Source organism: Dendrobates tinctorius, unplaced genomic scaffold (assembly GCF_039654945.1).
Source record: "Dendrobates tinctorius isolate UK_male_01 unplaced genomic scaffold, ASM3965494v1 ptg000120l, whole genome shotgun sequence".
Classification (NCBI taxonomy): Eukaryota; Metazoa; Chordata; class Amphibia; order Anura; family Dendrobatidae; genus Dendrobates; species Dendrobates tinctorius.
Window position 1 is genome coordinate 23,855,203 of NW_027361788.1, and position 15,048 is coordinate 23,870,250.

The 15,048-nt window shown below is 44.7% G+C and overlaps 1 protein-coding gene across 1 annotated transcript in view; it reads right to left on the bottom strand.

Annotated features, from left to right (window-relative positions):
- PNCK (pregnancy up-regulated nonubiquitous CaM kinase) overlaps positions 1-15,048 on the bottom strand; it is a 165,525-nt gene that overhangs the window by 147,278 nt on the left and 3,199 nt on the right. Inside the window, exon 2 of the mRNA XM_073590919.1 lies at positions 2,684-2,786. Coding sequence (XP_073447020.1) covers positions 2,684-2,760 — 77 coding nt within the window. The 5' untranslated portion in view covers positions 2,761-2,786. The remainder of the gene's footprint in view (positions 1-2,683; positions 2,787-15,048) is intronic.

The window sequence follows — 15,048 nt, forward strand, 5'->3', positions numbered from 1 at the left end:
CTACCTCTATGCCCTTACCATTGTGGACCACTATTCAAGATTCCTGGTGGTTGTGCCCGTCAAAGATCTAACGGCCAGGACAGCGGCCAGAGCCTTCCAACAGCACTTCAGTAGGCCACATGGGTATCCTGAAAGAGTACTCACAGATCAAGGTCCAGCTTTCGAGGCAGAAGTGTCCCATGAGTTCTGCAACTTGTATGGTTGTAAGAAGATCCGGACAACACCTTATCACCCACAGACCAACGGTATGTGCGAGAAGATGAACCAGGTAGTGATTGATTTACTGAAGACATTGCCCTTGGAGGAGAGAAATCTGTGGCCAGAAAAGTTACCCGATCTGGTAGATCTCTACAACCATATCCCAGTGAACTCTACCAACTGTACTCCAGCGTACCTGATGAGAGCAAGGCCTGGTAAGCTGCCTATTGACTTGGACATGGGAGTCCTGACGCCTGAAGTAACGTCACCAGATGCTGACTGGGACAAGGAGAGGCAGCAGCAGTACAGAAGGGTACAGGAGTGTGTGGAGAAGAGTCTGGCTCAGGCAAGGCAGAAGCAGGAGAGACTTTATAACCAAAATGCACCTGCTGTTCCTTTTTCGCCGGGAGAACAAGTTCTCAAGAGAAAAAGAAGACTGCATAAGCTGGATGATCAATGGGAAGAGGAGCCCTATACAATTCTGCCCTCGAACTTTGATAATGCCAAAGTATGCCTTGTTAGCAAAGATGGAGGAGAGACCTCAGTAGCGGTATCCAGGGATCACTTGAAGTTATGCCCTGATCAGTTGAAAGAAAAACAGGGAGGATCGGATAACATCCCACCTACAGAGGAAGAAAAGACAGTCAGTACCGTGCTGGGAGAGTTCCCTGTGAATTGGACTAGAGTTAATGATGCAATTGTGGTGCCGGTGTTGTTATTTCCCCAAGTAGAAGCACAGGAGAATAGGACTCAAGAAGACCTTGAAGATCGAGAAAATCAGGCAACAGAGGCCACACCAGCAGTGGAGCCAGAGAACCCTCGCCCTGCCAGTGGTGAACCTGTTATGCCCATGGTGAGTCCAAGAGTTACTAGACAATCTAGAATTCCTGTGCCATGTGAAACACCCAGTAGTGTATCCAGTACATTACCCACTGCACCAGTCTTACACAGATCTACCCGCACCACACAAGGCATACTACCAGTTAGATATTGTATATAAAGTAATGTAATTGTTGAAATTGTGTAAATATGTAACTGTTTTTCAAGTTTTGTACCTACAGGTGACCTGTAAGAGTTCTCTTTGGTTTGTTTTCTGAACACTGAACCACAGGACATGTGTGTGGTCAAAAACTTTTACCATTTGCCCAGGGATGGACCATGGACATTGATGCTGGACTTATCATCATAGGACCATTTTTGAGCTCTTGGTTTTTGTACATTTTTCTCTTTTTCAAATCTTGTACAATTATTGTTGTTTAAATGTTTATATGTTGTTTTTCATGTTTTTGTTCAGCCCAGGAGTGCTGACTTTCACTAGGGGGGAATGTGGCTCCCCCAGGGATATGGTCGCCACACTGGCTTTGCCTTCCTCCAGGGGAGGGTAATGCCAGGCTTGGAAGCAGTGATGGGTCTCTCCAGCAGTTAACCTAATGCATGCAACACAGTTCCACTCCGGGCCAGCAGGGGGAACTCTGAACCAGGATTCTGGAAAGGGGTGTCCTCTGAGGGCCAGGAGGGAAAGAGATCAGATAGTCTGCGGAGGGTGAAGTGTGCAGACGGGAGGTGCGAAGCTGAGAGGTTGAGCTGCAGAAGGCGAGCTCCCTCAGCTTGAGAGCGCACAGAACTGGAGCCTGGTCTCCACGGTGGTACGGATACTGACGGTCCTACCACAGATACCAGAGGAGTAGGAGGCTGTAAATGTCCTGCTCCCAGCAAAGACTTGGGACACAACAGCAATTGACTAGTGAGCCAGGACTCAGGAGAGGAGTCCCCGAGAGAGGCTACAGCTGTCTGTCATACAAGTAAAGTTCTAGGAACATCTGAAGAGATGCATTTCAGAGCAACTAAGTACTGGAGTGCTTCACACTACAAAGCGCTAGGAAGGAGACTGCACAGCCCTTCTGCTGAGAGAGAATCCTGATCTTCTTCCAGGCTGACCTACTCCAATACCATCTGTAATCAGGACTCTGGACAGCATATACTCAGTAAAGGTACAGAAACTTCAACCGCTGTGTCTTGTCTATTCCCTACGCTTTCGGCACTGCTACATCCCCGTGCCAGCTACATCTACACTGCCCTGGGACTACAGCTCCACCTGTGGGGAGCTTTACCATCTAAGCTGCACATACCATCAGTCCCAGTGGATCTGTATGCAGCGTTGGCCTAACATCATATTTGCCAAACACCACGGGTGGCGTCACGAACTATCCGACCATTAACTACATCTCCCCATTGCATGGGCGCCCAGGGCCACGGACCGGGTCACCGCTGCTGTGACACATTCCCCTGACACCGGCCCGGTACTGAGTACCTCACAGCCCTGGGAGGGCGACCCACAAGCACCACACTGTTATAACAAGTATGTGTGCCATTTTTTAAGACCATTGTTTGGCTCCTTCTCATATGTCTAAGTACAAAGAAGACACCTTGACACTAGGATGCAATAAGGAGGAAGCTCGGTCTTGTAGAACTAAATGATACTCACGCTCCCAGCTTCTCCTTGATGTTGTACACCATATTGATGTCTTCAATTTTCTTTTTTCCATTTTTCCCGAGAGGCATGGCCGTAACTCAGTGTGACTGGAAACCTGCGTAAAGGAAATGACAAAGAAACCTATCATCAGAAGGCAACCCTTCATTGCCTGCGTCCTGTAGGAGTAATAAACCTGACTCTTAACTTGCCTGAAAAGGAGTCGTCCCAAAGTGTAATATGGACATTAAGACGTAACCGTCTTTGTATTTACTTATTTATTTTCCACAAGTCAATAAGAAATTGTGTAATATATCTTATCAGAAAAATCTGCTTCTTTCTCCTACTGGACTGATCCTTCATTCTCAACATTTTCAATTCATGGTGAAATCTGCATTCAGTGAGTACAGACTTTCCCATTACTGGGAAAGGATATTGCAGTTGGTGCTCATAAAATGCTATGAAAAACTATTAGCAGAATGTCCATGTGTTCCTCTAGCTCTTCCCCCTCCATAGAAGTTTAAAAGCACCAACTGTCATCTCCTATCTGAGTAATGGGAAAGTCTGTTTTCATTGAATACAAATTTTACCTCTGATTTGAGAGTGAAAAATCAGTCCAGGAGGAGAAAGAAGCAGATTTCCCTGATAAGATATATTACAAAGTTTCTTATTTTCATGTGTACTATTGATATATGGACTAAAAATTAAAACGATCATTACTTTCTAAGTAGAACTTAGAAGCCACAGCCAATTAATTACATATATTACTCTATGTATATATAAACACACATATAAATGCACATATATCTATAAACATGAGTATATGACTTGGACAGTACCAAATAAACCTTATATGGGACCTGTCACTTGTCATAACTATGCTTTTTTTAACTGGTATAAATGCCACTGTTCTCCTGAATCTGTTGTAGTTTTTCTTTTGTTCCTGACCCTCTCCTTTCCTGAGATATGGCCATCTCTACTCTGTATATAAGTATAGTCTTGTTAGCCAAGTGGGCGTGGTTCTTGACTTCTCTATGGCTGTCATCTTGAATATCCCACCCAGTTGGCTTAAAAATCTAGATTTCTATACAGGGAAGAAGTGGCCATATCTCAGGATTGGAGAGGTGCAGGAACAAAAGAAAAGCATCGTCGGATTCAGGAGAACAGCTACTGTACATCGGGTCTAAAAAAAATTGCAAATGTACAGCAAGTCACAGGTCCTCTCCAAAAAATATAACATTTATGGTCCATCTCAGTTTCAGAAACTATATAGTTAAATCATCCTATTGTTCGCCTAGTATTAGCAATTTTACAAGTTACTGGCAGCAAATCAAGAAATAAAATCCCTGTCCCCATTCCTAAACGTAAACGATACCATCCGTATGGAGCCCCACAATACACCAGCGACATCATAGAGAGAAATGTACAGGAAACGTTTCTTTCTAAACTCTGGGAACGAAATGGCAGATAACAGGGAAACACACGACCCGACCATATGCTGTTAATGAACTGATAACTTCCATATCCTCTCTGTCTGTCTGTCTCCTTGTCTGTCTGTATACATAAATATTTACTTGGGTTACTCTATATAGTGAGCCGAAGACTTTACGAAAAATGGTGCCCGGCCGTACGCCAGAGATCTTAGAGGGCCATATAATAAACAACTTCTTGTTAACGGTCGGCAAGGGTGGACATACTGAATGAGAAGACATCACATGGAAAATCACCAATATGCGATCACACTGATTGTGGTGGACCGCTGCAGTCAGTCTGTCATTTGGCATTAATGTCTCCCATGTTGATAGACATCCAAAAATGTGAGACTGAATTTTCAGTTTTGGTGCATGTCAGTCTCAGTGGAAAAAATTGAAGCGCATGAGCCCATTGAGAAATCAGCAATAGGGCCGCCAACTATTGGACTTTTCATGTGGGCCAAAGGGGCCTCTTAGACCCCCTAGTGTTCAGGGTTGGGGTGCAACTGTAGGAGGAGGAGTCCCCGCTGTGTGTCCGGCCTGGAAACAAGGGGACTGTCACCAAGATTCCTAGGGGGACTGTTTCCGGGGGGACATGATTAGGGGACGGAACACAGAGAGTTCTAGAAAGGTTGGGGGTGGAGCCAATATAAAAGGGGCTGAGGATGCCAGCAGAGGGCAGTCGACGGAGCAGGAGAGAAGGAGCAAGGAAGCTAGAGCAGCGACGGGAGAGACTGAAGGGAGCCTCACCGCCAACAGAAGGGAGACGGCACCAAGCCGTCCAACAGAGAGACACAGACTGCCTGCCCGCGCTCCCAGCGGCCGTCACTGCCCGACTCCACACCGCGAGTGCGGCCTGTCTACTGCCGGCCGCGCCCGCCACCGCCCGACTCCACCCTGCGGGTGTGGCCTGTCCGATGCCGCCCGCTGCCGCCGCCGTCTGGCTCCAGCCCGCGGGTGCGGCCCATCCGCTGCCGCCGCCCAACTCCAGACCGTAGGCGCGGCCAGTCCACTGCCACCCGTGGCCTCCACCGCCCGACTCCAGCCCGCGGCTGCGGCCTGTTCGCTGCCGCCCGCGGCCGCCGCCGCTCCACTCCAGCGCACGGTTGTGACTTGTCTCCTGCCGCCTGCGGCCCCGCAGCTCGGCTCCGGCCCACGGCTGCGGTCTGTTTACCGCCACCTGCGGCTGCCTGTCCCCAGCTGGTGGCTGCAGCCTACACCGTCCGGTCCCCGGGCAACGCCGTCCCACCTCTGCCGGGAGGTGCGACGCAGAGGAACTCTTCAGGGGCCTGCTGTGCCCCCACTTCGCCGGGGCGTAGGAACGCCGAGCCACCACTCTGCCAGACGTCAGAGAGGATAAGTGACATGCTGTAGTTAATACTCAGCACTTGTAGTCGGCCATACCGCGGCCCTATAGTGACTGGTCTTTGCCGGGTTAGTCATGTTCGCTTTCCCAGTGTATTCTTGTTTTGATCCCCTGCGAGGATAACTATTGTTAGCTTGTTGGTTGCTCGAGATAGCCCTAAAGGCATATATATATATATATATATATATATATATATATATATATATATAAAAGTTACATCTTAAGTTCATCCCATCCCCTGTCTCATCACTGCATCCCGCGTACCTGCGATTACTACACAACTGCAACGCCTGTAACCACTAAATGAATCCTCCCCAATTTGCTCTTTCTTGGCAGGAATTGGTCCATATCGACCCCTACTGTCATCTCTTCACGTCTACTGCTCGCAGCTCTATACTAGACTTCCAGTCCACTCAGACCAAGCCACTGTGTCAGTCTCAGACTCAGACCCTGCTCTCCTGGCTCAGCCTTATTTCTCCATCTTAGGCTCCTCCGTATAAATGGTCCCAACATCTCCACATCAGCGAACCCAACTTCCTTAAGGGAGGTGCACACATAAAACTGGCACAGACCAACTCTTCTTTTGGGTAAACCTCCACCTTCTTATAGTGTCTATAATACCTTCCCCCAAACAACGTGACAGCGCAGCGCCAAGTAGGTGCCCACTGCAGTCTTCACTCAGGTCCCTCTTAGGCTATGACTACACAGAATCCCAAATCCAACTTTTGGGGAAGTTCTTGAAGGATCTTTTCTTTTCCAGAAGGGAATTTAAGGAGCTTTGGATGAGCTTTTTGCCGCCTTTTGATTGTCCAATGCTTAATTTTTTAGCAAATACCATAAGGATACACTTCAAAAGAAGTACCATCCACAATTCTAAAAAAAAATACTAATTTCAACATCAAAGAGTCTTCCATGTGTTTTTGAGGAGAGTTTTGGAGAAGCTCCTCAAAGTGATAAAGTGGCCCCAATGTGACCCAGCCTGACGCACAAGCTTAGGACATATGCCACCGCTTAATCATAACATAAGATTGCAGAAGTAAGGCATCATTAACACAATGCAGCATAAATACATAAAGTAAAAGTACAAGACATTTTATAGGCTCCTGAGACTAACCTCATACATGCATGGCTAACCAAAGAGGAATTATACTGAAAACCGTTCCTGGACCAAGATTGAATAACCACTAATGGGGACACATTTAGTCTGGTTATGTAACGAGCAGGACATCTCACGTTTTGCCGAATGGTCATTAATATTTCAAAGTATTAAAACATAATTTTGACAGGAACAAGAGCATTTGGAAAAATGAAATCTGCTGCAAACTGGATGCGATTATCTCATGGTAGATGTATCAGCCACTATAGAAGGGCAGCCGCTGGAAAATAAGTGGGAAAGGGGGCAAATACCTTCTGTCCTGTACCATCAAAGGGGCCTTCAGCGGCCTGGTCTGGATGATTCATAGTAGGGTCTAAATACCAATTTAGCTCTCAAAAAACACGAAAAAAATTAGTATATTTTTTTTTTTTGTCATTCTAGTGTGGTAAAAGTAAATCTTAACTCCACTTCCATCGGGTTATCAAATGTCGTGGTTTTCATTGTGTGGATCGCCATCCGTTTCTACACTACAACTCCCAGCATATCATGACAACTGCAGGCTTGGAACTACATTCTTGCAATATCTGCAGAGCCACTGGTTGAAGACCTCTCAACTGGCATTGAGCAGAAGAGACCCTTCCATATATATTCCCGCGTCATTTAAAAAGGAGCTGTCATCGGGTCAAAAATAACCAGTTTTTGCTCTTATTTTTATTCCCATTGCTCCCCTGATTATTCTGTTTTTTTGTTTTGTAAATCCGTCATATGGTCCCAGAGATATGGGCTTTTTTTAGTACTAATTTTTATAGTCTTTACAAGGGGGCGTGGCTCACAGGGTAATAATGCAGAGCTGCCTAAAGACACGCCCCAGAGGATCCTGTGAGTCACGCCCCCTGTCAGGTCTGGGTTCTGCTCTGCCCTTATCTACATTGAGGTTGGCTAACACAAGGTAAGGTTTCATAACTAGAGACAGGATACGACCATCCCAATTGGGGTACACCTTGTCACAGTGGATGGCTATTATGCTTTTTTGGTCAAAGTAATGTTAACTAAGTACCCTGCGTTATTGACATGTAACATTACTATGTACTTATTTACTTACTCTAGGGTATATGCTTATTTTGTTTTCTTCTTCTTGGGTTTTCTAATGGAAAATACTCGTCTGGCCACAGTTAGAAAAGGGACATAGGCCGATCAACTGATCATTATTCTGAAAAGGGTTAATATTTCACAGGACAAAAAAAATCTTTACTTTCTCTGCTTTAAACCACTGAGCAGGCAATCAATAATTATCTTTTTATTCCCCTTAAATGGGTTGTACATGATTAGGAAGATATGGCTGCTATGTGTCCATACCTGTCCATGGGGGCTATAACTGAAACTCAGCTTTATTAAAAGGAAATAGGATTAAGCTGCAATGCCACACACTACCTGCAGATAGGAGGGGTGCTGTTTATGGGACAAAGAAGTCATTTTCCTAAACCTGGACAACCCCTTTAACAATCTCATATCGATAATCATTATCCACCAAGGGGGTACAGTAGTTGCAAATACAATGCACTATTGAACCGACACCCAGCCTGGAACCATAAGCAGAGATGTAGCAGATCTGGCACTGATCTCTATGCATGTAGGTCATCCTGGCTATATTGTAGAAAGGAAAGTTGTAGATACTCAGCTTCGGTCACTCAAGGACCTTGTCTCTAATTATGTAAGCTATGGGCAGAAATAATGAGTAATTAATGGCCACACTGCTCGATATTACATTGCACAGTAATAAGTAGTGACAGGTTGGGGAGGCGGAGGACTGGTCAGATCCTCTCTAAGTGCCAAGTATATTTCTACTAACAGCGAGTAAAATAAGGGCCTTCTTGTACCCTCCTTTTTAGTTAATTCATGAAGGTCTCAAAATTGGACCGTCCTGAATATAATATTCCCATTCTGGAGCATTATTTCTAAAATATTACAAATCATTATTATATGTCTATCTGTACTGTAGTATATACTTATCTGGATCTGTACCTGCACTGCAGTATATAGCATATATTAGTATATACCTATCTGTGTCTTCACTGTAGTATGTAGCATATATTAGTGTATACCTATGTGTATCTGCACTGCAGTATATAGCATATATTAGTATATACCTATCTGTATCTGCACTGTAGCATATAGCATATATCAGTATATACCTATCTCTATCTGAACTGTAGTATATAGCATATATTAGTTTATACCTATCTGTATCTGCACTGTAGCATATAGCATATATCAGTATATACCTATCTCTATCTGAACTGTAGTATATAGCATATATTAGTTTATACCTATCTGTATCTGCACTGCAGTATATAGCATATATTAGTATATACCTATCTGTACCTGCACTGTAGTATATAGCATATATTAGTATATACCTATCTGTATCTGCACTGTAGTAAATAGGATATATTAGTATATACCTATCCATATCTGTACTGTAGTATATAGCATATATCAATATATACCTATCTTCATTTCTTTCTCACTAATGTATGCTCTGCACCCCATCTTGACTGAAAAAAACAGAAATGCATTTTTAATTTATTAAAAAAAAAGAACTGAAAGATCACATGGTCATAAGTATTCAGACCCTTTGCTCAGACACTCATATTTAAGTCACATACTGTCCATTTCCTTGTGATCCTCCTTGAGATGATTCTACTCCTTCATTGCAGTCCAGCTGTGTTTAATTAACCTGATAGGACTTGATTTATAAAGGCACACACCTGTCTATATAAGACCTCACAGCTCACAGTGCATGTCAGAGCAAATGAGAATCATGAGGTCAAAGGAACTGGCCAAGGAGCTCAGAGACAGAATTGTGCAAAGCACACATCTGGCCAAGGTTACAAAAGAATTTCTGCAGTACTCAAGGTTCCTAAGAGCACAGTGGCCTCCATAATCCTTAAATGGAAGAAGTTTGGAGGTTGTGCTCACAGCCCAGCACCGTGCAGGATGCTTGGCATTTGCCACAGAACACCAGGATTGGCAAATTTGCCACTGGCGCCCTGTGCACTTCACAGATGAAAGCAGGTTCACACCGAGTCTGGAGACGCCATGGAGAGTGATCTGCTGCCTGCCACATCCTTCAGCATGACCGGTTTGGCAGTGGGTCAGTAATGGTGTGGGGTAGCATTTTTTTGAAGGGCAGCACGGTGTTGGGCTGTGAGCACAACCCCCATCTGTGGATGTCGGGCACTCAGACCATCCTCATGGAGTCGGTTTGTAAACGTTTGTGCAGATTTATGCACATTTGTGGCCTGCTGGAGGTCATTTTGCAGGGCTCTGGCAGTGCTTCTCCTGTTCCTCCTTACACAAAGGCTGAGGTAGCGGTCCTGCTGCTGGGTTGTTGCCCTCTTACGGCCCCCTCCACGCCTCCTGGTGTACTGGCCTGTCTCCTGGTAGCGCCTCCAGCCTCTAGACACTACACTGCATTGATGTGCCATCCTGGATGAGCTGCACTACCTGAGCCACTTGTGTGGGTTGTAGAGTCCATCTCATGCTACCACGAGTGTGAAAGCACAGGCAACATTCAAAAGCGACCAAAAAATCAGCCAGAAAGCATTGGTACTGAGATGTGGTCTGTGGTCCCCACCTCCAGAACCACTCCTTTATTGAGGGTGTCTTGATAATTGCCAATAATTTCCATCTGTTGTCTATTCCATTTGCACAACAGCATGTGAAATTGATTGTCAATCAGTGTTTCTTCCTAAGTGGACAGTTTGATTTCACAGAAGTTTGATTTAGGCTACTTTCACACTAGCGTCGGCCGACGTACGTCGCAATGTGTCGTTTTGGAGAAAAAACGCATCCTGCAAAGTTGCCCGCAGGATGCGTTTTTTCTCCATAGACTTGCATTAGCGGCGCATTGCGGACGTATGGCCACACGTCGCATACGTCGTGCGACAGATGCGTCGTGTTTTGGCGGCCGCGACGCACACAAAAACGTTACATGTAACTTTTTTTGTGCGTCGGGTCCGCCATTTTCGACCGCGCATGCGCTGCCGAAACTCCGCCCCCTCCTCTCTGGACATTACAATGGGGCAGCGGATGCGTTGAAAAACTGCATCCGCTGCCCCCGTTGTGCAAAACTTTCACGACGTGCGACGGTACGTCGGCACGACGCAGTGCGACGTCCGTCACACGATGCTAGTGTGAAAGTAGCCTTACTTGGAGTTATATTCTGTTGTTTAAGTGTTCCCTTTATTTTTTTTGAGCAGTGTATGTTATATACTACAGTGCATATAAAGATAGGTATATGCTAATATATGCTATATACTACAGTGCAGATATAGATAGGAATATACTAATATATACTATATACTACAGTGCGGATACAGATAGGTATACACTAATATATGCTATATACTACAGTGCAGAGAGAGATAGGTATATAATGATATATGCTATATACTACAGTGCAGATATAGAGAGGTATACACTAATATATGCTATATACTACAGTGCAGACAGAGATAGTTATATGCTAATACAGTGAGAGAAATAAAGCATATATTAGTATATACCTATCTAAATCTGCACTGTAGTATAAAACATATATTAGTATATGCCTATCTATATCTGCATTGTAGTATGTAGCATATATTAGCACATACCTATCTGTATCTGCACTGTAGTATCTATATATATAAACGCCTTATCATGTCTGTCTGTAACCGAAATCCCACTGCGCTGATCGGTCGCGGCCGCCAGGCCCCCGCCAGGCCGCAACCAATCAGCAACCGGTGCAGTCCGCAATTAGCAGGACGCACGCCACCGCTACCGTGCCGCGGGTCATCTCCAGGCGCACGGGTGTCAGTGGCGACGCAGCCGGAGATGCCCGGCGCTAGCCGGTACCCAGAGTCTGGAGGAGAAGAGACTCCTTCAGACCCTCGGTACCATAAACGTGTAAAAAATAGATTTAAAATAACAATTAGTGATCTACTCACCTTCCGGCGGCCCCCGGAATCTGTCCCTCCTCTTCATGCTGCCGGCATCTTCCGTTCCCAGTACTGCTTTGCGCGAAATACCGCTGATGACGTCGCACTCTCACGAGAGGACGTCAGCAGCGGTCTTTGGCGCAAAGCAGTACTGGGAACGGAAGATGCCGGCAGCATGAAGAGGAGGGACAGATTCCCGGGGCCGCCGGAAGGTGAGTAGATCACTAATTGTTATTTTAAATCTATTTTTTACACGTTTATGGTACCGAGGGTCTGAAGGAGTCTCTTCTCCTCCAGACTCTGGGTACCGGCTAGCGGCTAGATTCCGGGGGCCGTCGGATGGTAAGTATATCACATTTTTTATTTTAATCTGCCGTTGGCCATATTCTAGAGTACCTGATGCTTTAGAATCGGGCCAGCAGCTAGTGTAGCATATACCTATCTGTATCTGCACTGTAGTATATAGCATATATTAGCATATGCCTATCTGTATCTGCACTGTAGTATATAGTATATATCAATATATACCTATCTGTATCTGCACTGTAGTATATAGCATATATTAGTATAAACCTATCTACTGTATATCTGCGCTGTAGTATATAGAGTATATTAGTATACACCTATCTGTATTTGCATTTTAGTATATAGCATATATCAGTATATACACCTATCTATATCTGCACTGTAGTATATAGCATATATTAGTATATACCTCTACATCTGCACTTTAGTATATAGCATATATCAGTATATACAGTGGGGCAAAAAAGTATTTAGTCAGTCAGCAATAGTGCAAGTTCCACCCCTTAAAAAGATGAGAGGCGTCTATAATTTACATCATAGGTAGACCTCAACTATGGGAGACAAACTGAGAAAAAAAAATCCAGAAAATCACATTGTCTGTTTTTTTTTCATTTTATTTGCATATTATGATGGAAAATAAGTATTTGGTCAGAAACAAAATTTCATCTCAATACTTTGTGATATATCCTTTGTTGGCAATGACAGAGGTCAAACGTTTTCTGTAAGTCTTCACAAGGTTGCCACACACTGTTGTTGGTATGTTGGCCCATTCCTCCATGCAGATCTCCTCTAGAGCAGTGATGTTTTTGGCTTTTCGCTTGGCAACACGGACTTTCAACTCCCTCCAAAGGTTTTCTATAGGGTTGACATCTGGAGACTGGCTAGGCCACTCCAGGACCTTGAAATGCTTCTTACGAAGCCACTCCTTCGTTGCCCTGGCGGTGTGCTTTGGATCATTGTCATGTTGAAAGACCCAGCCACGTTTCATCATCAATGCCCTTGCTGATGGAAGGAGGTTTGCAATCAAAATCTCACGACACATGGCCCCATTCATTCTTTCATGTACCCGGATCAGTCGTCCTGGCCCCTTTGCAGAGAAACAGCCCCAAAGCATGATGTTTCCACCACCATGCTTTACAGTAGGTATGGTGTTTGATGGATGCAACTCAGTATTCTTTTTCCTCCAAACACGACAAGTTGTGTTTCTACCAAACAGTTCCAGTTTGGTTTCATCAGACCATAGGACATTCTCCCAAAACTCCTCTGGATCATCCAAATGCTCTCTAGCAAACTTCAGACGGGCCCGGACATGTACAGGCTTAAGCAGTGGGACACGTCTGGCACTGCAGGATCTGAGTCCATGGTGGCGTAGTGTGTTACTTATGGTAGGCATTGTTACATTGGTCCCAGCTCTCTGCAGTTCATTCACTAGGTCCCCCCGCGTGGTTCTGGGATTTTTGCTCACCGTTCTTGTGATCATTCTGACCCCACGGGGTGGGATTTTGCGTGGAGCACCAGATCAAGGGAGATTATCAGTGGTCTTGTATGTCTTCCATTTTCTAATTATTGCTCCCACAGATGATTTCTTCACTCCAAGCTGGTTGGCTATTGCAGATTCAGTCTTCCCAGCCTGGTGCAGGGCTACAATTTTGTTTCTGGTGTCCTTTGACAGCTCTTTGGTCTTCACCATAGTGGAGTTTGGAGTCAGACTGTTTGAGGTTGTGCACAGGTGTCTTTTTATACTGATAACAAGTTTAAACAGGTGCCATTACTACAGGTAATGAGTGGAGGAAAGAGGAGACTCTTAAAGAAGAAGTTACAGGTCTGTGAGAGCCAGAAATCTTGATTGCTTGTTTCTGACCAAATACTTATTTTCCACCATAATATGCAAATAAAATGAAAAAAAAACAGACAATGTGATTTTCTGGATTTTTTTTTCTCAGTTTGTCTCCCATAGTTGAGGTCTACCTATGATGTAAATTACAGACGCCTCTCATCTTTTTAAGTGGTGGAACTTGCACTATTGCTGACTGACTAAATACTTTTTTGCCCCACTGTATACCTATTCAATTCAATTCAAAGAAGCTTTATTGGCAGGACTAAATACACATTATTTTTGCCAAAGCAAGTGTATAAAAGGGAATAGGGATAGGGACTGTAGGGATGTTGGGAAGGGGCTGTAGGAAAGGTGGATGGGGCAGATCCAGGATGAGGCTATAGAAATCCATGGCATAGGGAAGGTGAATGGGGGGATGGGGCAGATCCAGGGTGGGGGGCCATAGAAGTCCATGGCATATCATAGTTCTCTTTCTCGCAGTCTATGACATTCGCTCACATATTGCACTGCTGTCTCCACTGCTCTCTCTTCTTCCCCCAGCAGGATGTATGTTTTCTCTTCCTCCTTCATGGTGGTGAAATCCGGGAAGAGATGTGAGAGTCTCCTGAAGTGAGTGTCCCTCACTGCTGAGTATTTGGAGCAGTGTAGCAGGAAGTGGGTCTCATCCTCCAGGGCCTCCAGGTCACAGTGTTGGCACAGTCTTTCCTCCCTGGGCTTGTAGCTCTGCCTGTGTCGGCCGACCTCGATGGCCAGACTGTGGGCACTGAGTCTATACCGGCTCAGGATCTTGCGGTCTCTGGGGTCCGGGAGTTTCTCCAGGTATGGGGCCAGTCTGTAGTCTCTCTGTAGACTCCGGTACATGGTCAGTTTCTGTGAGCTGATGATGTCATTCTTCCAGTCACTTACGTACCTCTCCTGACCTTCGTCTACATGTATATACCTTGTATACCTATCTGTATCTGCACTGTAGTATATAGCATATATTAGTGTATACCTATGTGTATCTGCACTGTAGTATATAGCATATATTAGTATATACCTATCTGTACTGTAGTATACAGCATATATTAGAATATAGCATATATTAGTATATAACTATCTGTATGTGCACTGTAGTATATAGCATACATTAGTGTATACCTATCTGTATCTGCACTGTAGTATATAGCATATATTAGTATATAACTAACTGTATGTGCACTGCTGTATATAGCATATACTAGCATATACCTCTCTACATCTGCACTTTAGTATATAGCATATATCAGAATATACAGTTGTGGCCAAAAGTATTGACACACCTGCTATACTGTCAGATAAT